Here is a 27,548-nt window from a genome sequence, read left to right on the forward strand (position 1 = left end):
CGCTTGGTGAAGTATTTAGGTTTAAAACTATTCATTTCTGATGGAAAACAATCAAAGGCCAAGGCAAAAGAGGCATTCTGGTGTCTAACTGTATTCCAAAATATGCCTTTACTGATGGAACGCGGAATTCCAGCAGGGAGTGGGGCTGGTGGAGAGAAGTGAATGCACACAGGTGATACAAAAAAATCACCTGCCAAAGGAGGAAAAATCATGGACCAAATGGACTGGGAATGGCGAAAAGGCAGCAGCAGAGGCCAGCAGAACACAAAAATGATGGGACTGAAGAGCAGCAGGACTCCCCCGGGTGCCACAGGACCAAAAGCCCCGTGGCACGGGACAGGCACAAGTGGGTATTACTGGGGCTGTTTATGTTGCTGGTGTGAAGGTCAGCTGCTTATGGGCACTTAATGTCAAGGGACATTAACGAGGACAAAACAGGATCTGACTTCTAAATCGACACTTTGTTTTTACTGACTTCTAATGAGACATAATTTGAAGGGCTTAAAGAGGGACAGGCAGCCCGAAGGATTCGTTATTAATCTAAGGGTCAGTAGATAACTGCAATTAGCAGTGGAGAGAAAGGGTTAAACCAGTCAGTTTGGTGCTAAGACAAACAAACAAACAAATCAATCTTTCTTCAGTTCAGGCTTAAAGGTTCTCATCTCTTCCATAACACAGCACAGATGATTCACAGCTGTTTGGCATCTGCTGCACTTCTACCTCCAGAATGTGTTCTTTTTGTCATCAGATCTCTCCCAACACATGGATGGGAGGACTCTCATCCCCTCCACTGGAGCCTGTATGTTATTAAATGTTCCTTACACGTTTCTGATGGTGGAAATCAAGAACTAGGCACCTACAGGAAATATGAAAGCAGGATCTGCTTATCTACACCCAAGAAATTACGTTTTCACTCAGTACAGGTATTTAATTTGTGAAAGTATCTAAAAGCATCACCCTTCAATCTAAAGCAAGATTTTTATTATGCTCACTGTTAGTGAAAAAACTTTAAATCCCCAACCTGGAAGTTAGAAAGGGCAAAATGCTTCTGTTCCTCCCACTTATGATCAGGAAAGTCTCATATTTACTGCATGATTCAGAAAATGCTGTTGTTACTGAGCTGCAGCCTTTTACAAGTGCGAGATGAACTAAGCTTTTGGTTATTTTGTTCCAAAATGGAGAAGTTTTTAACCACCTGAAAACAAATTTGATTACATTCAAAACAAATTTTAAAAAAATCTATGTGTTACTTTTGGCATCAAATTATTCTATAGAAACACAGGGATGAAATGACTCTGTTAAAACAGCTGTGCAAAGTACTCAAATTGGCTTGCTTTCTCCCTTTCCAATAAACCTCTAGCCTGCTTGGAAAGTCCTATTTTTTCCAGACTTCAGTTTGGGAGGCTTATTTGGAACTCAGTCATTTTTCACAGGCACATGCTCTCTTATTTTCTAGCAGCTGTGTACATACAAATTTCCATAAAAACCTACACGTATCCACTTAAAAGATCAAATTCACAGGCTTGAAACCCAGTAAAGAAGGAAAGAAAAACACCAGAGCACAAGTAGATGTCATGACAAATTACAAATAGAAGTTATGAAAGCAACATTTGCCTATTTTCCCTTCAAAAACAAAACAAAAAATGCATTAAATTTTCATGCTAATACAAGCACATCTACCAGAAATGTATTTTAAATGAATCAGTGCCAGCCCTGTAACATTGCCCAAAAACATTAAGAAGCAGCACTTTTCCTAAATGCAATATTTAAAAATTCATTAACAGCAAGACATGTAAAGTTGTGGTTAAAAGATGCCCAAAGTTAAGCCAGCTAGTTTGTAAACCACTATAAATGGCACAAGATTTGCATACACAGCCTATATGGAGACATATATAAAATCCAGGGCCCTCATTATTAGTAAATTCCTGACAGTGGGAAGCCCTGAAATAACAGCAAATATTTAACAACACTTAATGGCAGTGCAAACGCACATCTGCCCAACAGGGCATGGTAAGACAATTCCTAGGCAAAGCATCTCAAATTCAGACAGGCAGAATTAAAACACATTTTAGAAGGTAATTATGAAAACTGTGCCTTAATAAGGCTCTGATTTTTGTAAAAAGTAGAGAAGTTACTTCTCTGTCAGTTGCTCACACATGATTATGGATAGTCACAGATATTGAGTCCAAATAACGTTTTTGCTTTAAAAAAGGGTTTGACAGAAGTTAAAAAAGCCAAAACCTGTTATTTATATTATCATTAAAAACAGACACTAAAATTTCTGGTTTGCTGATGATGGTGACATTTCTACATTCTACAATCACCAAAGTTGCCAGGAAAAAAAATTAACCAAATATATCAAATCCCAAATGGAAATTCAAACAACTTTCAGAATGTATGAAGCAGTAGCTTCACAGCTTGGTTTTAGAAAGAAGTTTATTTCCTTGTAAAATTTATTAGTTGTATTTATGGAGCTCTCTGGTAAGAGGTTGGAACTGAGAAAAGATTCTACTTCAGGCTGTCCATCTCAAGTTCAACAGACAGCAACAAGAAGTCCAGTGTCACAAGAGGGGACTATCAGGCTCCCTTCCTGCAAAACAACTCTTCAGCTCAGAATTCTGGAAAGATTCTGACTTGGTCAGCAAATATTTGGCTATTGATACATGATCAGAATTAAACAACGGACAGTTTTCAAGTAATTTGCAGGCAAATACCTTGCCATGACCCATTCCAAGTATGTGGTCTGACACAGGTAGCTTTATGTTTTTACAGCAACTGTTAATTACCAATCCTTAATTGTCCTGCCTTTAGAGGGCTCAGGGTGTCAGTGCCCTGGCTGGGGCTGCTCTAAGAGTTCTCCTTCACCAGGACTTCCACTCCTGGATGCATTGGCTTCTTTCAGGCTAAAAACTTAGATCTATGAGCATTTCTTATGTATTATTCCCACCAAATTACCACAAGCCCTGCCACAGCAGTGGCAGTTTGCCATCGAGGCTGAAGCTGTGTTATGATTTGCACTGAAGAGAAAGTTGAATTGAGTTCTATGTCTCGCTGCTTGCACCTGGTATCCTGCTATAAAAGGAGATTTTGGACTTCATCTACCTCAATACAGAACTTGAAACTAAAGTATCAGAGAACACATGCTTGCTACTGAGGCATGTAATTTCTTCCTTCCTCTTTATTCTAAAATTATTCACATTACCTACTTGATGAAAAAAAAGGCAAAAAAAAAAAAGCCTGACAACCCAAGCTTGAGTCACAGATTCTTATCACAGGGACCCAGTTCTCAGGCAGCAGTGAAATACATGCTATCCTGTCAGACAGAAAATAATTGCTTGTTCCTGAATAACAAAACATGTATTTACTACAGATACTGCTTCAGCCATTTAAGAAATATTTTTATGCTTTGCTTTTGTCATTTTATCAATGCTCCATTTATGTTCAATAGCATCTTCCATTGTACAGAGCAGCAGGATGACAGACTCAATCACTGGAACTTGACATTAACGTGCTCACATTCCATGGCTACAGCTTGGTTATAAAAGCCATGAAAGAGTGAATTTAATATATGGCAGAACACCAGAATTTTTTGTTGTTGTTGTTGTTTGTTTCAGATTCTACAAACCATCTTCTGATCCTGAATAGTAACCAAGTCCACAAAGTTTCCTCTCCTTCCACTAAGCTGGTTTTGTTCATTCTCCTCTGACCATGGCCTCCCAAAGGACCAGGGATGACTTCTTCATCACTGCCTGCACCTGCTAAACTTCAAGATCAGAAGTACTTCTTTGAAGACAAAAATATTTCTGATTTTCCATTACTAATATATGATTATTTATACAGCTCTACCAGCAAAGGGGAAAATGGGAATTCATTGTCGATGGCATCGACGCCATCTTACTTCAACAAGCCCATTCAGTTAAGAGACAAAATGAGCTACAGTAAAAATTCCTTTACCTACCGGCAAATCCCTATTTACATGAGTATGTCAAGCAGTGCTGTCAACAGCAGAGGTGGCCCAGGTCACCTGCAACCATCAGAATTTTCCAGAAAACAGCTCTGAAGGCAAAGGGATAACACTTCATCATTTTTGATTTGCAGGAAATTGCTCCCATTTAAGTTATTGTGTAAAAAAATCCATTCAGATTTGGGAGGGACTGTGCTTCAAATATGGTTCAAGCTCAAAGAATTAAATTGTGACATGACACAGTGGCAATTACTGCAGTAAATGAAAGGGTCAGCTGTTCTGAGCTTTCTAAAGGAGGAGGCAAACATCTAACGAAGAAACACAACACCCATAAAAAGTTTTCAACCCATAATTTTGTATCAATGGACACAGATCTCCCAGACCAGAACACTGAGCCTCCCAGCACCATTATTCTTTCAGCCCAGGGACAGAACCAAGGCCACACAAAAGTGACTTTGTACCCTTTGACTGGGCTGCAGCCCCCAGGTCCTGCTCTCGCGCTGACAGGAAATCGCCGCTGCCTCGAGCCTTCATCTACCCACGTGAAACAGAGACCACAGACCAGCCTCTGTTCTCCCCTAATTGTCAACATCTGCTCTGCACAGCTATGAATAATTTCATGACATACACAAAAAAAAAAATCTCTCCTACTGACTCCAAAGGCTGTTGGGTTTGTGTTTTTCTTTTTTTCATTTTGAACACGAAATCTGACGCTGTAGTTTGGCTTCTAGGTTAAGACATGCATTCTGCTGAGAGATGCCATTAAAGCAGAATTCAGGGTAGGCAGGAAAAGCTGATGCTGCTGGTTATTCCTTTTTAAAGTCAGGTGACCAAATAAATGTTGGCAGTTGAGAGAACACATCATTTTCAAATACTGAAGAGAAATGGAGCACCTGCCTGCTGGTGGAGGGAGCAACCTCCATGAGAGGTAGCTGTGATCCCTCTGACTGCTTGATTCATGCCAAGCACAACAAACCTCAACTCAAAAATCCCAGCCCTAAAAACGTGAGGATGCAGATGTACCAATGGACACATTCAGCATGATCTGAGTTTCAGTTCAGAGAAGAAACACATCTGAGGACAGCTTAGCAGCACTGCCACTTGGAATCTCCACTTTGCTGCTCTTTCAAGTGAGCCATCAGCAGTTCTAAGACTGCTGAACATTTGCATGTAGCATCTAATTTCTTTTCAGTTCACAATCACACACTTATTTATTTCTAGTAGAAGAGTGCCAGTATGAAAACTCTGGGGAAACTCCTAAAACTCTGGGGACATGGCCACACTACAATTTTAGGTTGTCACTAGGCCTGGCTGAAAAGGGAGAGGAGAAAGGAAAAAGGGGAGATGCACATCAGCCTGTCTGCAGCCCTCATTAGCAATGGGACTCTTCATGAGCAGGAGAAGCAGAAGAATGGAAGGGGAAATAATTAAAGAACAAATCACAAGGGCAGTCAGTCCTTGCCAGTGTAATTCTCAAACACTTTTCTGGGGCTGGAACAAAATGTGGTAAGGTTTTCTCAACTGACTCCTGCACAAAGCAGAGGTTGACTGTTGGCTGCATATAGGACAATATTATGAAAAAAAAAATCTTTTCTCCTTCAGCTGAAATACTCAGGAAAGGCACAGAAGGAACAGAACATCAAGAACATAAACTAAACATGGCTCTTTTAGTGTCTACACTACATACAGGACCACAGCAATGACTTCTTTATCTCTCCTTCTGGCTTCTGTGGCAACAGAGCTGAGATTTCCCTGCAGTTTCCCAGCTGGAAATGCTGTGACAGTTCATTTGCTTCTTTCTAGCTTGGGGTGAGTATCACCTTGCTGGCCTGGCAGTGCTCCAAGTGAAGTTTGTAAAAGTGTGTGAGCCCTTGGACAGTCTAGTTTCTCTCAGAAACATTAAAATCCTTTTAAATGCAATTGCCAACCTGGTGACCAATTCACCTCCTTCCCCTGAGGCTTGACTGTGAGAGAGGATTTGATGGACATAGAACTGTTTTCTCCTAAATAGCAAGATGACTACTCCTCTGCTACTTTCTTATGGGTGGTTACATTTCAATTTCTCCATTAAAAACTACTGAAATTAAAAGCAATCTGCTCCTTGCAAAATGAATGGGCAATTAAGGATGTGGTGAACTTGTGGCTCCTTTGAGAAGCATCAGGGAAAGACAAGATTATATGGGGGAGGAGATGAAACCAAGAATGAAGAGAGAAAGTGAAAGCTGTCAAGTGCTGTCACAGCCAGAACAACCAATTCCAAAAGTTGCAGTGGAAGAACATGGCAAAAATGAAACATAACAAAACACACTAAAGAAAATACAGAGTATAAGAGTACAGAGTGTAAGACCTGTCCATACTGTCCCAAAGTCCCCAAAATGACAGTGTCAAAGCAATGGGTTTCAGAAAAATAAAAGTCTGGAATGCATGCTCAAAATAAATTTCAATTGTCAGAAACAATTAATAACATCTCATGGATGATATTAAGCACAAACTTGGAGCCTGTTTTACTAGCTTTTAAAACAACATGGCAAAGGGGTTACAAACATCTACACTAGATAAGACAAAAATCAAACCAGAGGTAGAAGCAGTTATATAACTTGCAGTCTGATGCAAAAAAAAACCAAACAAAAATGCCCCAAAATCAATCAAAAAAAGGGGAAAAAAAAGAAGATTAACAAGCTGCATTATTTACAGCACACTTATTTTGTCTTTTATGGCTAGATAAATCCTCCAAAGTTATAGAGTAAAACATTCTTTTAAGTACAGTTTGAACCATTCACTAGGCAGCAGTTTCTGCAATTTGTCTTTTCTACTTCATAAAATAATAATAACCCTGAGACTCATACATTCATAGTTATATTTATTTCATTCTGATGTTATTACACTACAGGTATGCAAAGAATTATCCAAAATAAATATAGACCTCTTGGCATTCTCTGGAATTATACACCTGAAAATAATAATTCCTTTTACTATAAAAACATTCTGAACACCTATCTTTTAGTTGACAGGCATGATTCAGATCCACTCCGGTAAACTCAACACCATAAATGAATGGTACCAAATTAGTCTAATAAAAAGAAGTCTAGTAACATCTGCTTTTAGTTTTTCATAACTATGAAGAAATAAAAAAAATAGTTTGCAGCAAGTCCTAAGTCTTCCTAGTCTGCTTATCAGCAGCATTTACTTTTATATCTTCTCTATACTCTTTGCACATATATTTGTAGCTCCGTAACCTGCTTGTAGCTAGTCTCAGTACTTTTCCCTACCCTGACATGCAGAAAGACAAAACACATTCCAGAGGCTCCAAACTGGGGGTCCAAGGCTCCTTTCCTATCTTGGCTCTCTGGGAGCCAAGGTTCAAACCAGCTCATGGAGTCACATTTTCACAAACAGAGTTTAGCTCCTATCTAAAGGGGGGAGGATTCAGAAAAGGACTGAGCCAAGGAGGAATTACCTCACCACTTACGGCTCTAATTGGGGATTTCTGTCAGTTATGCTAATTTGCTGAACTTATCAAGCTGTATTCACCCCGTGCAGGGGTGGGCATTTTCAATATCTGCCCTTTGGAGGCCTCCAATAAAGACCAGCCTTTATTCTGCCTCCTGTACTGATCGCTATTGTCTCCAAAGTGTGGTGTTTCATTTCGAGGTTCTTTAAGACATCAGTGGAACTGGATGTGCTGCTCACCTTTAGATGATGAAATTGCCCTAAGTGCACAGACAAATATCCATTCTTTATGAGAAATGACACACTGTTCACAGCTACACTGATCCAAGCTAATACACTGAAAAGCTCACTGTAATTTATTTGCACAATTTCAGCTCAAGAATTTCTAATCACAGTCTGTTTGGCCAAGACTGTCAAAACAGAAGAAAAATCCCACGTCCCAGTTTGTCGTACTAAGGAAAAAAGATACATAAAAAACTGAATTATTCATTAAATTTGGATTCTTATACTCCAAAGCTGTCAGATTGGACAATGAATCTGGCTTTTTTACAACACAGAAAGGAAAAATATAAATTCAAACATAACAGTATAACATATATTGTTAATACTTGTGAGAGGATATGGTGGATGTAAATATTTTAAAACTCAGCTTCCTTAAGTAGTTAAAAAATCAGAAAAGCAACAACTTCTGTGGAGACAAATGTTAAACATGGCAGGGTGAAGTCAGTATAGAAAAATATTAAGGAACAAAATCTTGAGTGTGACAGATCAGATAGAATGTGCTTAACTCATGCTCATATATAATTTTTAAAGCAGTGAAAAACTGTTCAGTGCACAGTGGCAAGAGACAAAGAAATTTTTTTTCCTATGCATAAGGCTACAAGAGGGAACTGCATGGTAGATAAAATATATTTGAAACCCATAATTTTTATTACAGTAGGAGCCACAGCAAAAATATTTCCCTTCTTTTTTTTGGAATCAGCACTTTGATGTTCAAATTCAAAGAAAGCAAATTACAGAAGCAAAGGGTGAATCAGCTCTGTGCTCTCACATATGGACAACCAACTGAAAAATAAACATCACTGAATCGTGATTGCCTATTTGCAGGGGGAATTTTGTTTTGAAAGGAAAAAGAAGAACTTAGGGCTACTTCAATATTTTATCTATTACTTTAAAATAAAGACTGGATTTTGTCCCTCAATAAGAGGCAAAAGTATAGGTCCTTAAACTATAAAAGGCAATGATATTGAAGCTCGAAGTGAGGCTTAAGAGCTGTTTATTTGGAAGTCAGCACAAGCACATCAACAGGATAAATATGGCAGATCAAACAAGAATTAAGTGGAGCACTCAGAAACTGGAAGTTATTAGTTAGTTCCATTCATGTCCTTAACTGCAGTTCTAAATTAACAAATAGGTCTTCAATTCATTTTAACATCTTGCCCTATTTTTCATATTAGTTTTCAAGAGTACTGAGTAGACATAAATGGCAAAAATAACTTGGAAAGCCAATTATGAATTTCTGAAAATTCAATCATGGACAGTGTTCCTTTACACTTTACCTGTCCAACTCCTACATCAAATGTCTATAAAATGGCATTTAGGATCCAAATCTGTTGCATTTCTTATTGGTATCATTAATTACTAAAAATACAAGAAAATATCATCAACTGGAACAAATGATAGCTCACACAGAAATAGCTGTTTTCTACCAGTTTCATTTCTATGTCCATCAAAGTCATATCAGGCTTTTTTCTGCCATACAAGAATCCGTCATGCTGTAATGCTGCATTCATCTAGAACGTTTTGGAATAAAGTCAAACTTATTGTAATCACAAGACCCTTTTATACTATATTACAATATTTCTGTCCCATTTTAACATAATCATGTATTATGAGCCACATTCCAGCCTTGTTTAATCATGCAAATTATCAAGCAAGATATGAAGAGGAAAAATACAAGCTTCCTTCCCCTATGGGACACCTTTAAACTCATGCAAAACTGCACACACACAAAGCACAAGCTGTATACATTTCTGAATTCCAGCAAACCTGTTTCTAAGTTCAAAATATGTGACCCTGAGCTGCCTTTTCATAAAGCCTCACTGGGAAGTTCTAATTGTGCTTTGAGTTCACAGATGTGGCTAAGCCACTTCTCATTAAACTTCCTAGAATTCCATGAACCCTTTGACATGTATTTTCACATGTAAATATAAACACTGTCAAGCTTGTGAAACTTTGGTTCATTCTCCTCCAGAGGAGAACAAGGATCAACCAACCACAAAAGGAAGCAGCCAGTTGGGGTTTTTTTTATATGGTACAGGCTCAATCCCATACAAACTGCTGGAATCTGCTGTAATAACCAGTAACTTTGGCTGTTCCACTCGGCAGAAAAACATCAGGAGTTCACCATTAATGCCACATTTTTAGATAATATGGGTCAAGGAAGAGGAAACAGTGATCAAAAAAATCCCAAGGAAGCGTTGAGCATCTTTTTATGAAAGACAACAAACACAAGTGAGCCATTAATAGTGGCAAAGATGGGGGAGGGAAGGAGGGAGGAGGAGGGTGGAGGGGATTTCAATCAGCCCTTTCATGTTTTATTCATTCTTAAGTAAGAAAGCCTCTCCCTCTAGCCAGTTTTTGCCTTTACTAACATAACCAGACAACAGGCATTGCATACATCCACTGTCAGATTGCTGCCTTGATTACTATTACAGTTGTGACACATGGACAGCCAACCCGAGCACTAATAAAGTGGAATTTTCTGTCTGCAGGTAGACAAAACAGCTGCTGTAAGCCAGAGATATTCAATCTGTGGCCCACCTGGAAAATTCATCCAACTTGGAATCTACTCCAACCAGCTTTTGACCACTCAGAAGTTCCCTATTGAGCCACATGATGATAATGGAATATTGAGTGCACTGAATTTATGGAAAAGGTCCAGCCATGCTATCAGGTCCTTCTTGTCTTTAAAATAAGCTCTGACTCCACCACAATGCTGGAACTATTTCCATATGGAGCATCTGTAGTAAATGCTGATTTGTAGCACAAATCTTTATCAAAAAGTGATAAAAGTCTAATATAGGAGGACTTAGTAATTAGAAAAGCACAGCTTTGAAAGCTGTCACTGAAATTTAACAGGCACCTATCAGAGCACAGAGAGGTGTGTGCTGTGAAATGTTAATTATTGCTCTTCTGTCGGGTTGTTGGCAGAGATTATTGCTCAGAACTACAAATCACCTGTGGCAATTTCCAGATTTTATCCAACACCAAGAGCTCTAAGATAACCTGCAAAGTCCAGCATGTATCAGGAAGTCATACAGACAGTTGTGCAGAATCACTGTGGCTTTTTCAGACAGTTATTTATCTACATGAGGACAATCCAGCCTTATCATCCACACGCCCTTCCTTTTGGCAGGAGTCTCCTCACAAGAGCAAACTCTAAGTTTGCTGCCTGCTTCCTAAGTGCACAACCACATGAAGAGTGGAAATGTCTTGTGTTTGAGGAGGAAAAAATGGTAGGTCAGATGGGATTGTGCTTCAGGCTGAACAGAATACTTCACAGGCTAGGAGACTAAACTAACCTAAAGTAGTGATTTAACAGATGTGGGGACATGAACTCAGCTCTTTTACTTACAGTCAGCAACAGTCCTTAAAAATGACTTGCATAAATATTTGTGCAATTAATCCAGCCTTAAAACCATTCAGAACTTTTCACTTACACAGCCCAGTAAACATTTCCAGTGTAAAAGAAGGGCTGCACAAACCTCAGTCACATTTACAAGCACGATTTGGACTCGGATATCCCGTCGGATTAGTTTTAATCTCCATTTTTTTTCCCCACTTAATTCAACATCAAAACAGCCAGGTCTCTTATTTGTTTGCTCATTTTCTTTCTGTACCTGTCATTGTGATCTGCACTTACTGAACAGTTACAATTACCCTTTTTTATTTGTTTGTTTTTACTCTTGGCCAGAAAGAGCAAGTCTTCCAGAACACATGTATTTAAGGTTTGTATCAGTATACCCATAAAAGTGTGGTTTGATCACCTGTCCTTTATGCAGAAGATAACATTGAAGAAGCAAATATTGATTTTTTAAAATCTAGGGTTTTTTTCATTACCATGCTCTCTTTGTACTCTCTCACTCCCACCACACTCTCTGGGGTATATATTCTGAAATTTCACGCATACCATAAAGTATCTTTGGAATGTTACAGTATAATTGTTTAGAGAAACATTTAATGGATGAGTAAGCATCAAGAGGCCAGGGCTAAGGGAAAAGTTAAAATGCTGGCAGCACTTTGTAGCAAAAGATCTTCCCAGCATGAGGATGGGGTTGGACATTTGATCCAAAAATCTGGTATTGACTCGAGCAGTTTAAAGCCAGCATCCAGCACAGAGGTGTCTGAAGGCACCTCCTAAAACATCTCCCCCCAGCCACAGCTCCCAGACCTGGCTTTGGGCACTGCCCAGCAGAAAATCCAGTGCCACGGGATATTATTTGATCAATAACATAAACGTTATGATAGGGGATGACATGAGTTGACAACTGGCTCTTTTTCCTTTCTGAATTGGTTTCCCAATTTTGAGCACAAATAATCTGCATGTGCATGGTGTGGAAATGCAGCAGAAGTGACTGCAAAGAGCTGGGCACTGAGTACAGAGACAGCTAAAAAAAGCTTTAACTACAGGAATCTGCTGCAGACAATGTGCTTTAATTAAAGCAAATTTTCCTGAATTCCCTGACCAACTGCTCCTCTCAGAGATTGTACAAATCCATTAGCACATGTCCATCATGATAGTTTTTTTGGGGTTTATGTACTGAAAAGAGTTTAAAAACACACACAAAATAAAGCATAGGATATAGCAGGGTAGATGAGTGGGACCTTAGATAATTGATTCATACCCTGATTATAAGAGAACAGCTGAGATGGCTTTTACTCCCAATTCCTCCCCTGCCCCATACTGTTTTAAGTAAGAAAAAGCAAAATAATTATTCCCCTACCTGAATTCCTAATCAGATTACAAAAGCAGAAGTGCCTCGTGCTTATAGAAACCCAGCAGCTCCTTTAGCTCCCAAAGCTGGAAAAGCCAAGCTGCCCCAGGCTTGTTTCACAGCTGAAGCTTGTCTGATAACTGGGCACCTAAAATCTCCCTCCAAGGGGATTCTGTGGTGCTTAACAACATATGAATTGTAGCTGGTGCAGCACAATTTCTCCAAAACTTCAAACACTCAGAGTTCTCAGAAATCTAATGTCTTTGAGGAACTTCTGTTTCTGCATTCAACTTTGTGGAGAACAGGTAGCACGTTAAAAAATAATGAGGAACACATAAATAGTGAATATAAAGCTCATCTTGTTAAACTCATGGGTAAGTACCACAAGTTCTGCTAATCTACCTGTAAATTGTGTTACTCTAAATTATATGTAAAAATAATGCATTTATTAAGGCTTTAAGAGGTATTTGTAGCATGCAAGATTGCAAGGGACTTCCCAGGTCATCATATTTGCATCCTACTGTTGGAAACACAATATTAAATAATCTCTTCCAGAACACATTGATGCCCATCTTATTTAAAATGAGGAGGGTGTTTTGTTTTGGTTTTTTTTTGGCATAATCTCAAAATCAGGATATTTGTTTTAATTTTCCACTTAATTAATCAAAGATCCAGTGGTCATTTAGATGAAACACTTCAGATTGTGTAGGACAAGCTTTTACATCCTCAAGCTTTTCTTTCCCTCCACCAGCACAGTGATCCAGATGCTATCATCAGATAAATACAGCGGTTTAAATCTGTATTTTTCTAATGCCACACTCACTGGCAAATCCAAATATTCCTTGGGTAACTTTTTCTGTAATTGCTTTCCCTTGGTGAATTACAGGGAGCTGTAATACCACTGGTGATTTTAAAACAAGGTCTGTAGATTACTCCTTGTGTTACAACGACCATAGCAGGGCCTGTGTGTGTGTCTTTTTGGAGTTAGGGGAACACAACAGATTCTAATGAACAAGGATAAACAAGGATATGTTAATCTTTTCAACCACTTAAATCCAAGGAAATCAAACCCAAATGTCTTTCTAACACAGCATCCCAAAACCCAAGCCCAAATACTTGGATCTTAAGGCCTGCTGGGATGTTTTCTGCAAACCATCCATTAGATTTCTTATATTCTGTAGAACATTCCCCCACAAGCTGGATTGATTTCTTCCACAGCTTAACTTGTTTTTGCCAAAGTCTCTTTTAGTCTCTATTTTAGTTCAGCATTGGCCTCCTGCCTAATGAAACAACCGTTCCTTATGCCAAAACTGTCATCTTCAGTTGCACAAGATGCATCTCACTTACAAACAATGTATAATGAGCCTGATGTTTAATGCCTGAAGAATTGCTGTCTTAAAATGATCCTAAGCAAAACTTAAACAGATACAGGAGTGGTCAGTACCTTGGGTGGGAGAAGATTCATCCTCAAGATTGATTTTTTTCCCTCCCCTTTTGTATTCAAATCCACTTTTTGAAAAGAAAGCCATCATTTTAGAACATGAAAGCATATGTAGTTAACATAGACAGCAGTGAGACATATAGGGTTCACTCCAAACCTGAAAGTTTCATTTTCACTCAGTGTGAGGCCATTGCTCTGTAATGATCATGTGCACCATAACCTTGGCTTCTCTTGAACAAACTATGTTTAAACATGAGAATCTGATAACATTAATAAACTATCAAGTATTGCTTATGACTGAAAAAAATCCATCCAAATAAGCCTCTTACTCTTATTTTCCTGCTGTAATTTCAGGCAGAGCTGAAACAAAGATACCTGTGTAAGAAGTTGTTCCTGGGTGAGGTTATTGATCCAGCGTGTGTATCGTTCAGTAGAGTCCTCTGGCTCTCTTCTGACTTGGCAACCAATAATCTAAAGCAAAATGAGATAAATCCCCTAGGTTAAACTGCTGTACACCCACATGGCAACAAAACAGGATCACAAAACAAACATTCAAAACATGCCAACTCCAAGAATTAAGATTATATATACAGTCCTTACTAGCCCCCTTCTGTGTTCATAAGATAATCTGGTACAGTTGCTCTGTTCAAATGCTAAATAGTTATAGACTTTAAAGGTCTCCAGAAAACACTGAGGAGTATCTTTCCTATAACCTCATTCTTGGGAATATTTCAACCATTTTGGTTGAAATTTTCAAAGGCAGACATCTAGAATGCAAAATTTCAACCAAAGTTACTCCAGCAAATGAAAATTGGAACTTAAGTAACACCAGACAATCCTGCCAACAGTTCTATAACCTATAGTACCCCCCATTGCTTTTAATTAATACAAAAAAAGCAAAAACCCCCTGCACATTCTGATTTGTTTTGTTCATGGCAGAGCAGTGTAGACACCTCATTTTGATTTGGCCACTGAAGCACATTATACCCATTTGAGCAGTATCTCCTTATCTTAATACTGTTCTGTAGCTGTATGGGTTAAATATGAATTTTAATATTATGATGCCAGTGCTCAGAAATAGCTTCTAATATGCATCAGAGAATACCTGGATCTGCACAGACATATATTAACACAATTTCATAGAAACACTAAACTGTTTACAACAGGAAAAAGCTGAGGAGAACCCCCTGAGTGTGACTGGACAGAGCTCTGCTGTTTGCTCCTCCCAAAGTCTGCAGTCTACACAAAACCTTCAGGGTACCACAGGACTGAACTATTTATGCAAAGTAAGCTGATACTGTTTAATACCAACTACTGCACTCCCATCATACTGAAACTCTCCACTTCTCTTCCTGATGTTGATCAGGATGTGTTTGAGGATGTGTTTGTCCACTGAGAACTAACACCAGAGGCTCTTAGTGTTTCTGAACACTAATTTCTGATAATCAAGTTCTGTTCAAAAACAGGTGGGAAGCTTCTTTGGTTTGTTTTCCACCCTAAGCATTCATAAATCTTTCAGGTATCTCTGTTTGCAGAGTTGAAACTGTAGAGAGATGTGAGCAACCAGGGCAGAGCTCTGCATGTGCAGTTGTGAATACTTTTGATGTGGGAATAAAAACACCATGAGAAGATCTTGCTGGGGAGCTGCTGGCAATGAAACATCACGATTTAGAGTATGATTAAATACAATAAAAATAACAAGCATGGAGAAAAAGAAAATGTAATTTGCTTATCCCACAAGAATAAACCAGAATGTCTCTGAACTAGGAAATATTTCCTCAATGAAAACAACAAATTACTGTGGAAAACTGCAATCCTCATCCTAACTTAACCCTCATATTACAACTAAGTAATACTAAGATATTTCCAGAAGGTTAACCTAAAATTCTTTTAAACTGAATATCAATTAGAAGAGTTCATAGAAATGTTTTTGCAGCACACAATGAAGATAAAATCCTGCCAAAGTCAAGTCAGATGTAAGTCTATCCTGTGCTGCAAGGATAATTTTTATTTAAAAACAGAACTCTTTCTAGTATTCATTAATCAAGCCCTCATTGGCCTTCTCTTGCATATCTTAGGTTTTTCTAACTTACAAAGACACTTTACAAGTGCATAAAAGGCAGAAGGGAAAAATTACCTTTGTTTTCTATCTCAAGCTATTCGGTAACAGCACAAGATGGAAATTTAGCTTCTTTATTTAAAGAGTCACAGTGAAGCTGAACAGATACAAAACACAAAGAGCCTTCAAAAGGTGAGAGATAAAAAAGGAGAATGTCAAATTTGTTTTTCTGAAAACTTGGTTTTCAATTACAACAAAGTAGGAAGTGCAGTCATCTCTTTCCTGACAGCTCGACATTTAAATTAGAAGCAGAGGACAGAATTTCACATTTTTATATGAATTTCTGAGCAGATTGGTAACTTCATAAATGCTGTTGGTAATTTAAGCAAACTAAAGTAAACATTGAATCCAGGTGCTCAGGTAAAGGACTGTAATTCCCTGAGGTCCAAAGAACAACTGGTTCAAATCCCCATTCCTCACACTCGAAGAGAAAACTGAACAGGTTTTATCAATTATCTGCACACACGCGAAGAGAGGTGAAGGCAGACAGAAGAACTGCTATTAAATTGGATCCTGACAGCTCTTTTCTGGATTATACATCACTGCTTGTAATTTTTAGAGTTTGACTTCAAGTTTTAGCCAAAATTCCCTCCTTCCATCTAGCCACAGAGATAATTCCATTGCATGCTCCAATTTACTTCTCTGAATTTTGGCTCATAACATTGGTTCTGTATTGTAGGTCTTAAAATGCTTTGAGCCTTATGGAATTGGGAAAAAAAAAAAAAAAAGGGAAAAATCCTAATCAAATAAAGGTGTTATTTAGGAATTACTGGTATTGCAGTGAGAAAAATCAACAAGTTATATTAAATTTAGCCATAATTTGAAGCACAATCTTTGGAAATGTAACTTTGCAGCACAACAGGAAAATAGCTGCAAACTCATTAACAAACTTAACATGCTGTATGAAGTGCTACGTTTGCTCTCCACTCTGCCCTAAGACCTGCTTTCTTTTCAGTTTCAGAACCAGCACCACTCAAGGCCACTTTTATCATCATTTAAGAAGTTTGTTTTACAGACAAATGTGAAAACTGCCACGATGCAATCAAGTTTATTTCTAGATCCTCAGCCAAACAAATCCCACACCTCTCTGCACTTGAGCTGTACCATTCCCCTCCCAGTGGGACTCTGACACGTGACTGGGATTTTTGACTCGTGGTTGCAAGATAAACACCACCAAGCTGAGCCTTTGATTCAGCATCTGTAAAGCCCAGCTCATGTAACCAGCTTCTTTCATACAATGAAAATCAGATTATTTAGAGTACAAACAGCTTCCTCCAGCTCCCCTGTGGAAGGTGTGGCAGCACAAGCAACTGCACACTGGTTCCATTTCCTCCCTGTCTCAGAGGTTTTATATTCACTTCACTGAATATTTCCTTAGAGCTTTCAAACTGCAGTGAAAAGTTTTTCACTGTTGCTTCTCTCATAACATTTAAAATACTTTGATAAAATCTTTCTGGTCTATTTTACACCCATTCAGACCTTCCAGACAGTACAAGAAACTTTGCATTAGATATTCTTTTCAGTATTTTGAGTATGCAAAAATAGAGTTCATCCAAGTTTCAACTTTTTGATCTAACTAGACGTTTGTTTTTATTATTACGAATGCTGCAGAGTGACAAATACCTGTACCTAGATTAACTATGCAATATATATAATAAATGAAAAGGCCTCTTATTCCTACTGGAAGCTTGCTGAAATGCAATATTAATGTTACTTGTATAGGAAGCAGTAACATGAACAATGAATAAAAGAAACTTCTGGCTCATAGCAAAGGACTATGGCAGTTCAGGAAAAAGTAAAACCCTCATCAGGAGAGAAAATCATGACAATCCTTTCTGCTACAACAGCAATGAGGTAATTTGCTTTCCAGACAGAGAATTATTTTTTTAATGTATTAAAGGTAACTTAGAGTTGATTCAGCTTTTTATTTAATTGCAATTGGCATTGGTGTCTCCAGAAAAAATACAATAGCATTTATTCTTTATGGCAGCAAGAAACAGTAATACGAAGAACAGTAAGAGCACAAAATACAGGTTTATCTTAAGTGCCAACAAATACCTACACAGAAAAGCAGCATAAGTAAATTAAAAATAAAAATGGCTTAAAATGAGCTCTGTGGGAAGAAATCTCCAAATATAGGATTGGTTTGTGGCCTTACAGTCCTGCCTGGCTTCATTTACTGCTTCACCAAAAGCCACCAGTATCTGCCAGTCCTGTCCAGATGGTCTCAGACAGGAGCCAAAATATCATTACAGGTCTGTATTTAGGCATCTGAATCTCTCTTCTCTAATAACTCTACTACTTCAAACAATTAGGAATGGAGCTAATGAATTGTATCTAAATAACATTTTCAGAACAAATGTCACAGGCATGTTCTTTATGCCACTGAAATGAAAACATCTTCAGGAGTCACAGAACTCTAAAGTCAGTACAACAGGATTATGATACAACTAAAATAGTACAAATAAAAATAGTAAAAATAATTTTGAGGTTCTCCAGGTGAGGGTACCCTGCAAATAAAAATCCAAGGAGCACATTCAGTAATTTCAGAGTTATGCTCACATTCAGAGGACCAGGGCAGGATTACTACATACATTACCAAATCCTGCACAGAGTCTCCCATAGTCACTGTCCTGTGAGGTACAAAACTGCTCCACTTAAAAAAAGAATATTTCAGTCCCATATTTGACATGTGTAAACTCCAGCACTCCAGACCCAGTCACTGACATGTCAGGACTTGTTCCAACTTTCACCAATGGTTTTGAAATGCAATATTCAGGTAAAGATGTTTCTTATCTTCGTCATTTTAGAGTTTTATATTTTCCCTTGCACATTTAAATGGAAAAGGAAGTGGGTGAGAGGAAACACAGTTTAAATGAGTCGGCAATAATTAAAACCAACGCATTTTCTGCAGATGTGGTGTTTTTGAGTTTTTAATCACTACAGCTTCCTTTACCACAATCAATCCTCCTTATTCAGGAGGCAGCCTATGGGTCAGAACACACCCTTTGTACTAAAGAGGAAATGAGGATGAAAAAATAATTGGTCTTCAGTTTTATCCCAAGATTTTCCACCCTTGTTTTAAAAAAAGAGGAAATGAACAAAGACAGGCAAAAGCATAAACTCTCCACAAGGCAGTAGGCACTGGATGTACAAACACACTCAGGAGTTCTTCATAGACTGTATCTTCTCTTAAAGGAACTTTATTATTGAAACAGGTATTGGAAAAATATGCATTTTAGCATAAAAAGATCCACAGCTTTTCTGTACAAAATAAATGCAATTTTCAAAGGTTATGTAAAGTACAAAACTTCATTCTACACTCTGAGGAAGAATGTGCAGTGTTGTATTTCATTTTAGAAATATGACAGAATGATGTAACAACCTCCTTGAAGAGAATGCAATTAAGTACTTAGTGATGTTTCAATTAGAAAAATCACATCTGACCCTAGATAATGTTCTATGAAAAGAAAGATTATCCAAATAAGTAAAATAGGGAGAATTATCTCTAGGGCACAACACCTTTTTCCCCCAATATACCTCTTTGTAAAGGCCCATAGATGGAAAAATCCTAAAATAAAAAACTAATTAGAGTTATTTACTTTATCCTGAATGTTTAAGAGCAGCTTTAGTTAATCAAGCCCACATCTTTTGTGTTAAGGAAAGGTAGATGTCACCTCTGCTGTCTCCAAACCCTACTTCAATTATTTTTACTGTAGTAATTTTTAGCAAGATTTCACTCTTTCTTAAAGATTTCAACATTTCAATCTTTAAGAAAGATTTTGCAATCACCACTTAATGCAATTAAAAAGGAAAAACAAACTAAGGAAAAAAACCTCCAGAAATATTTTTTATGTGGTTAAAATCTTGCCAAAATTATATACTGCAGGAAGAAGCTAAGTAAAATGTGTTTCCTCTCCTAATCATTTCCAAGGGAGGAAACTGTTCTTCAAAACATGACACCTGTGAGGTAATTTGCATTAGGTGTAAAAATATAAAACACACCCTGGTGTATTTAAAGCATATTTTAAAAATTATAAAATATGTTGATAGTGTTGACTCCTCAAAGAAGCCTTTAGGTCAGATGAACATCCATTTCCACAGACGCTTCTATCTTGAAGCAATCCATATTTAAGAATACCTGTTAAAGATTCTACTTGACACTAGTTCAAGTCCAAAGCCCATAAAAGGATGTTTCATGCTCGTTTTCAGCACATAAAAAAAGAGTAATCAAAACCCAAGGACGCCTGAATCTTCTTTAGTGAATTTATATGAAAAACAAGAAGTCCAGGCGGTGTAATCAGAATGAGCCCAGCTGAGCATCACAACACAGGAAGATTTAATAAGATGTTGGCACACATGTGAATTCATGAAGCTTGAACATGACATTTTGGGGGAAATGTCAAGTAAGTGTCATTGAAGAGACACCAATTTCTTTTATCTGTAGCCTTACAAAGCCGGATTGGACTCCAATTATCACTTCAGTAAAATGCCTGAACACCAGAAGGAGGAAATCTTGATTTTCAAACATTTTATGCTTCCGACATAGTTTTAAAAATGAAATATGAAATGAAGTTTACATGAATGAAATACATTGCAGTCAGACTTTCATGGCTATCAGACTCCAGTAATCACAATCATTTCATGGGGTTATTGGCGTGTGGAGGCCATTTAAAACACAAATTTAATTACAAAGTCGTGTTAGTTGGGCTGTTTTCCATTTGGGCTATTTGATTAAATGTAGAACAGACCTAGACTGACATTGTGACTTTGAAAACGCTCTGTGGTTTTTTTCAGAAATACCAAATTAGAAAAAATCTTTAAGGAAGCTGCCTAATAAAAAGCAAAGACACAGCTGAATTCCAGCAGATCTGGATGACACAGAAAGGCCCAATTATCAAAAAGAATAATACTCTCACATTATCAATGAAAGAATTTTCATATTCTTCAGTGCAAAAAAAGAAAAGGAATCACACTTTTTCCTCTAAGCATACTCCAATGTCACCATTTCCAAACAAAACTTTCACACAATTGCTGCTTTAGGTTCTACCTTCCATACCAAGAGATTACTGAAATATTATAAATTACTTTTAAAGCCTCTAATGACAATTTCCTGAAGTGAAATCTATAAATATTTTTATAAGTATCTATATTGGATAGCCTTAATTCAGAGTTACATTTTCCACATGCTGGAGAAGAATGTAAAAGACTTTGGAGTTTGACAGTGTGCAGTAAAGGGGAATCAAATATAAAAAAAAGTTCTGCTGACCAGAATAATAAAGACTAGTTTAGGAAAATATTCCTCTGGACATGTTTTTCTCCCACACAAAAAATCAACTGATGTTGAACAATCAAGAACTGCATGTAATCACCTCAGGGATATAATCTCATTTTCCCTTCTGTCTATACCAAAGATACACCAGAGTCTCTTCAGATCTACTCAGCCCCTTGAGTGGAGCAAATTCCTGCTAAGAGGTTTATGCAAACAAATTTGATTTGTCATTTAAGACATTACAGTGCTCAATTAATGTCTCTTCAATAGCTGTTGTATGAATTAATTCTTCTACTAAAATGAACCTGCACAGGCAGGGCTTGATGGGACAGGCCCGGGCAGCACACACGGATCTGTCTGAAACGTGCTGAGTAAGGGAGGCACAAGGAGAGCTCTGCAAATTAATTAATGGAAAAAAATTAGATTATTTAGAGTTCTACAAAGAAGATTTTAATCGACTTCATGTCCAAAATAAAAGCAGTTACCAAAGGAAAATGTGCTAAGCTATATGCCACAACTGGAGGACAAAGATTTAAGGGGAGATGGTAAAACCTGGAGTTCAGAATTACAGATACAGAATGAGGGAAGATCACTAACAGCCTCGCTGAACACAGGAAGGATGAAAATTAAATAGAGGTATAGAATTGAATTGAAATGGAGGACAGAGAGGTAACATTCAGCATTATGTAGTTGTGCTGTATGGCAGTTCAATAAAACCTCACATCTACTCATTTGTCTTTCCACACCTCAAAATAACAGAATCAACCGATCTGATCATTTTTAGCCACAAGATAAGAATGATATGACTTCAACTGGTGCTCTCTCTATGCAGAGTGCTTGTTAAGGGCGGGATGAAAAAACAATCCTGCTGCTTTCTAACACGTGGCAGAAAGGTGTGACAGGTCCCGACAAGCAGAACAGCACAGGGTACAGTGACATGACAAAAAAACCCCAAAAATTAATTGTAAATGTGTGTTTCCAAACCAAAAGAAAAATTTAAAAATCCTGTTAACTTCCAAAATCTAGTTACTTTGTGAGGTTCAGTAGGGGTGGGAGGGAAACAGCCAATGCCTTTGGCCTAGAGCTGTGCCTTAAAGAAAGGAGCAGCTCATTCATCTGCCGATTTCTCCAATCCCTTGGCCGATTGTGCAATATTTGTTTCAGCTCTCCCAGGGCAGGTGAACGGGTCTGTGAGCCACCAGCGCCAGGAACTGTTCAAGTTCACTCAATCCCATCAGCTATCTTAGAGTCACATTAACCATCAAAGATATGCAGAATTCAGGCAGTTGGTTAACACAGGCAGATAATGCAACAGATAAAAATGCCTTTAAGCACTGCTGCTCTTGTTCTAAAGCCAAGCTACAGAATATGCCAAAAATCTGCTTTAGAGATGCAAAATAGAGAGAACTGCTCATTGAAGAAATGCAAATGGTATATTCATGTTCTCTCATATGCCCAGGTATCCTACCTGTACAAGACAGAGGATTGTAATTTCACAACAAATAGAAAGGTATTCATTGTGACACTGCTACTGATTCACCTCCTGTTGAGCCAGAGAAAACAAATGGAAATAATGCTATTTCTATTGCCCACATTCTCATTCCAGCTGTTGTTTTCTCACTGAGGTAGGAGGCAGCGAGGAAAAGTTTAGCTAATTTTATAAGCTAAACGTTACTCAGTGTCTCCAAGATGACTCCCAGCTCCAGTGATTTTCCTTCAGCATGCCCAGAGCAGGGCCTGCTGGAAGCATCCACCAAGGCAACCAGGGAGCAGATAGGGCTGACATCCCCCTCTCTCCTTGAAACAAAAACCTTGGGGAGTTTTCAGAAGGTTATACTCTGTTGAAATTAAGTAACAGAATAAACGTGAGGCAGAGTAAAGGACTGCACTGTCTGTGTGGTTTGGGAAATAATTTCCTGGGCCACTCCAAACTTAGACAGTTGCTCTAAAGAACACTAGTATGTACACAAGGTTGGAGCTTCTCCAGAAGAGCACCAAATAAGTTATGAAGGCATGATTTTTGAAAAATGAAGAGAAACAGAATCTTGAATCTTCCTATTAATTAGCTGCCAACAAAGCATACATGTTTTGTGGTTGGTAAATAAGCAACAGCTGGCTTGCTCTGGATAAATGGGATCGATGCAGCTTCTAGAAATGAACAAAACCAGTATGATGTCCCCAAGCTTCATAACTGCTAAAAGCAGGGATTTACACTGAGTTTTATATTTCTTAAGCAGAACTTAAGAATTTGTAGTATAGAAGACAGAGTCTCAAAAACTTGTGTTTTCTGACACTGTCTATTTATGTCAGGGGGACTTGGAGATGATGTAAAATAGTCACCAGAGCACAAGGTGACAGCAGCCATGATTTAACAAAAGCACAATGTATTAGTGACTTGTATTTTGAGATCCAAAATCCTTCACTCTGAACATTTCCAAGGACAGAACAGTTCCACCCTACACGCCTTATTTTTAAAAAGTGTTCCAGATAAGAGCAGCTTAAGAGAACAGAAATTAACTTGCTCTTCAAAGCACAATTAAGGAGTTTGTGATCCAGGAAATGAGACACAAAGGCTGCTGCTGTTACCTCAGCCCTGTTTCAGTACCTGAACCTGGGGCAAGCTCCTTGCTTTTTCAGATGGAAACACAGGTTTCTCTAAAGAATAACTTGTTGGAAAGATCCCAGAGGCATCTGACATCTTAGGTTCTGTTGTTTAGTAACCAGGCTTCAAGTCAGAGTAAGGAAATTTGCATTTAAGAGTAATACAAAAGAAGAACCACCTCAGGGATTAATTAGGACCTGGAAGATTTCTCTTGGTGGGGAGACTTTTCCTACCTGTAGATCTGTAGTAACAACGACAGCAGACTGAAGCCTACAATATCAGGCTCCACTGGGAACACTGATCTTCAAATCTGACTGCCAGTAACAATCAGCAGGACTAGGATTAGGAATTAAATTTCTGGAAGTATATTGAGACTGCATCAAGTCAAAAATCCAGGTCAGGAGAAGTTGCAAAACAGTGGAAAGTGCAAGTCTGCAAATTAGAATTTCAGGAACAAACCAAAAAAGCTCACTGCTTCACAGGCATTTCTCAACCTTCTGCTTTTTTTTTTATTTTATTTTTTCCCCCTCCACCTACTCTGGTTTATCAGACTGATTGAAGCCAGGCCAGAACTTCAAATACAGAACAAAACTTCATTCAAACATCCCCAAACATCTTCCAAGGCCAGAAAATTGAATGGCATGATTATTCTGAAGACAGCAGAGAGATGTTCTTTTAAGAACAGAAGTTCACTCTGACACCGGTCAGTAGATTTGTAACCATGTCAACTTTTCTCAAAGTTGTGTCAGAACTACTGAGAGACTCTGGACCAAACTGATCTATTTGCTCACCAGAAACAGCCTTTTGAATTAGAATTCTGTAAGATCCAACATTAACCCAGAAGGTTACACCTCACACAGGCAGCCCACACATTTTCTATACCTGTAACATGGAAAATGTGCTGGGTCTGGTTGAAATAAAGTTAATTGTGCCCTCCCAGTGCTGTGTGCTGGTAACACATCAGTGCTCTGAGCCCCCACAGCACCAAGGCTACGTCTCCAACATTCCCTCCTTCAGCAGGCTGGGGTGGCAGTCAGGGCAGCTGATCCAAACTGACCAGAGAATCCTTTGCTTTTAAAAAATTCCCTTTGTCTTGACCCACTGATTTTTTTTCTACTTTCTCTTTCTCCCACTACCCCTTCTGTCCTTCTGAGTAGTGAAAGAACCCAGCCAAGGCCAGGCGCCACCACAAGTACCAGACTGAAACAGGACCAGAAATCCCCATGAATTTAGAACATGGCACAACAGGTTTGTGTTGCTTACAACAGATCATAAAGACCCTTCACTCTACTCAGGTCCTCTTTATTACTTGTTTGATTGTCATTTAATAGCTCATACTGAGGTTTGTTGGACACTAAAGTATAACAGAACATAAACAAAACAGTTCAAGTGCTTTCTAAAAAGACTACAAACTGTTTAGGTGAATTTAGTTAAATTTAAAAAGTCTTAATTTACATCTGTAGAGGCCATATAAGCAAGAAATATGATAGTTCTTAGCACTAATTTCCATCAAACAAGCATACTGGATCAACTTGCCTTTCTGGTTTTTTTGGCATCTGACTGCAGAATTACATTAACTGATTGATATCAGAACAAAAACAACTTTCAATTTATCCTTTTATTGTGTTTGTAATGTGAGTTAGGTTAACTGCTACTCAGGTACCATTAAAGCCATAACTTAATGAATTCCATTGTAAATATTATCAGATGTCAGAAGAGCCCTAATACAGGTGTTGTGATGAGCAGGTACACATCCCACCAATAAGCAGCAGGTTGTTTGACAGACATTCCTCAGCTAAAAAGACTGCAATGACCTCTGCTTTGAAGCAAGTGCATTTTGGAGTTCAGAAAGTTCAAAAGGTGCATAGTTGACAGAGAGCAATAATCCTAAAATTGTGTTTTGTTCGGATACCTGCAGGAAACACCTTCATGACAGACCAGGTCAATCAACCTTTCCTTTCCAGGAACCTCTTTCACATTGAAATAAGTATCACCAGAGAAAAAGTCAGAGATGTGGAAACAATAAGGCTGATTTTGCTGAATACTGCTGATAGAAATACAAACTCAGTTTTAAGTGTATAAAGGAATATCATTGTCAATAGCATTGATAAATTAATTAACTGCCATAACAAGTTATTTATATATTTATATATATCGTATCTCTGGATAAGTAGAACGTATGCACAAACTCTCTCTAAAGAACACTGACCCTAATCGCAGAAAATCATATAAAACCAAAATCATATAGATCTGAGAAAAAGTGTCTCACAGAATATTCCTGACAGTTTATTTAATAGGAATGAAGAATGCAATTCTAATAATGTTTAATTTTACAGGCAGACAGAGAGAGAAACATCAGCTGAACTGTAGGCCAGTTCATCACTGGTAATAACCTATATATTCCCTATGGTTTACAGTTTTTTAATTATTAAAAGCAGATAAACCATAAGGGCAGCCAATCTTTGCAGCGTTTTTTTTTTTTTTTTTTTTTACAAGGCTACATAAAAAAGGCATTCTCCTTTAGATTACAGACATTAGCCAAACCTATATACTTATTTGCAAAAGAGTATCACTCTTGTTGTAATAAGATCTGGTTTTCTGCACAGAGAAAATAAAAGGAAGAAAAGAAGTTCAATCAAAGCTCCCATTCAGTGCAAGGATTAAAACTAAGGAAAAGAATACACTGGTTATTGCTTTGCCTTCCCCAGCCCCACTGTGAAATTTTCATATCCTTTTAAAGATGTATCCGGAACTCTGTCAAAGAAAAACCCAGAAATACACACAAGAAAAAAGTACTCACACTGTTTGGGTGTTGAATGGCAACTTCGTGCTGCAGCCTAACCCGCTGTGGCATCATCACATCATCCTGGAATAAATAGCACACTGTTACTGAACATAAAAAGGGTCACAGTACAGTACTGACACACATTAGAATATGTTGCTAAATTAACATCATTTTACTGGCTTGCAGTCAGAAATGCAAATGGAACAGATATTAAGAGACTTCACACTTTTCTGGAATAAACTCGACGCTGTTGGTGCTGGAAGTGACCAAAACTACTACGTGACAATGGTGCTGTGAGTTCAACACACATCCACATACACGTGTAACGTTTATTTCTCAAGAAATTCTCCAACTCTTTCACAACTCCCAGAGCAGCACTGGCAGTGCGAGGATAAGGAACTACCCTCAGTTAAAGCCATGAGATCTGAGACAGCAAGATGAGGAAATGTTCTCTGTAATCTGGCTGTGCCTTGTTCCACTGAAAATGAAAAGCCTTTGGTCTCTAGATCTAAAAATATGTCATATTTTATGGGTACAAAAACTAGTCCTTGTGAAATGAGAAAATTCTAAGGACAAAAGGGAAGTACTCACACTCATAAAATGCAGTGGCATGACACTGGCTTTAAACCATACCACCTAGATTTAAATTTCATGTTAATACTTCTTCCACTTCTAGCATAAAGACCTGTTTTACTTACATACAAAAAGATAGGTTGTTTTGTAAAAAGTCAGTAACTTTGCTATCCTGCCTTGAACTGTTAGGAGAGATTCCTTTCTAAATTAAATCCCTTCTAGACAGTGATTTTACAATCTATAGAAACCGTAGCACAATATTTCATCCCTAAGTTTAGGCCCCTGAGGTTCCTACCTATATTCTTTACCATGTTGGTGCCATATTTCCCCTCTTTTAATGAAACA

General features: G+C 38.0%; 1 protein-coding gene across 4 annotated transcripts in view; it reads right to left on the reverse strand.

The window, feature by feature from the left end:
* B3GNTL1 (UDP-GlcNAc:betaGal beta-1,3-N-acetylglucosaminyltransferase like 1) overlaps window positions 1-27,548 on the reverse strand; it is a 101,564-nt gene that overhangs the window by 57,776 nt on the left and 16,240 nt on the right. For all 4 annotated transcript variants that reach the window (XM_066332120.1, XM_066332119.1, XM_066332118.1 and 1 more), the window contains 2 exons: window positions 26,646-26,711; window positions 14,228-14,323 (listed from right to left, as the gene is read on the reverse strand). In XM_066332120.1, the coding sequence (XP_066188217.1) occupies window positions 14,228-14,323; window positions 26,646-26,711 (162 nt within the window). The remainder of the gene's footprint in view (window positions 1-14,227; window positions 14,324-26,645; window positions 26,712-27,548) is intronic.

The sequence above is a fragment of the Sylvia atricapilla genome, chromosome 18, assembly GCF_009819655.1.
Source record: "Sylvia atricapilla isolate bSylAtr1 chromosome 18, bSylAtr1.pri, whole genome shotgun sequence".
Taxonomy (NCBI): Eukaryota; Metazoa; Chordata; class Aves; order Passeriformes; family Sylviidae; genus Sylvia; species Sylvia atricapilla.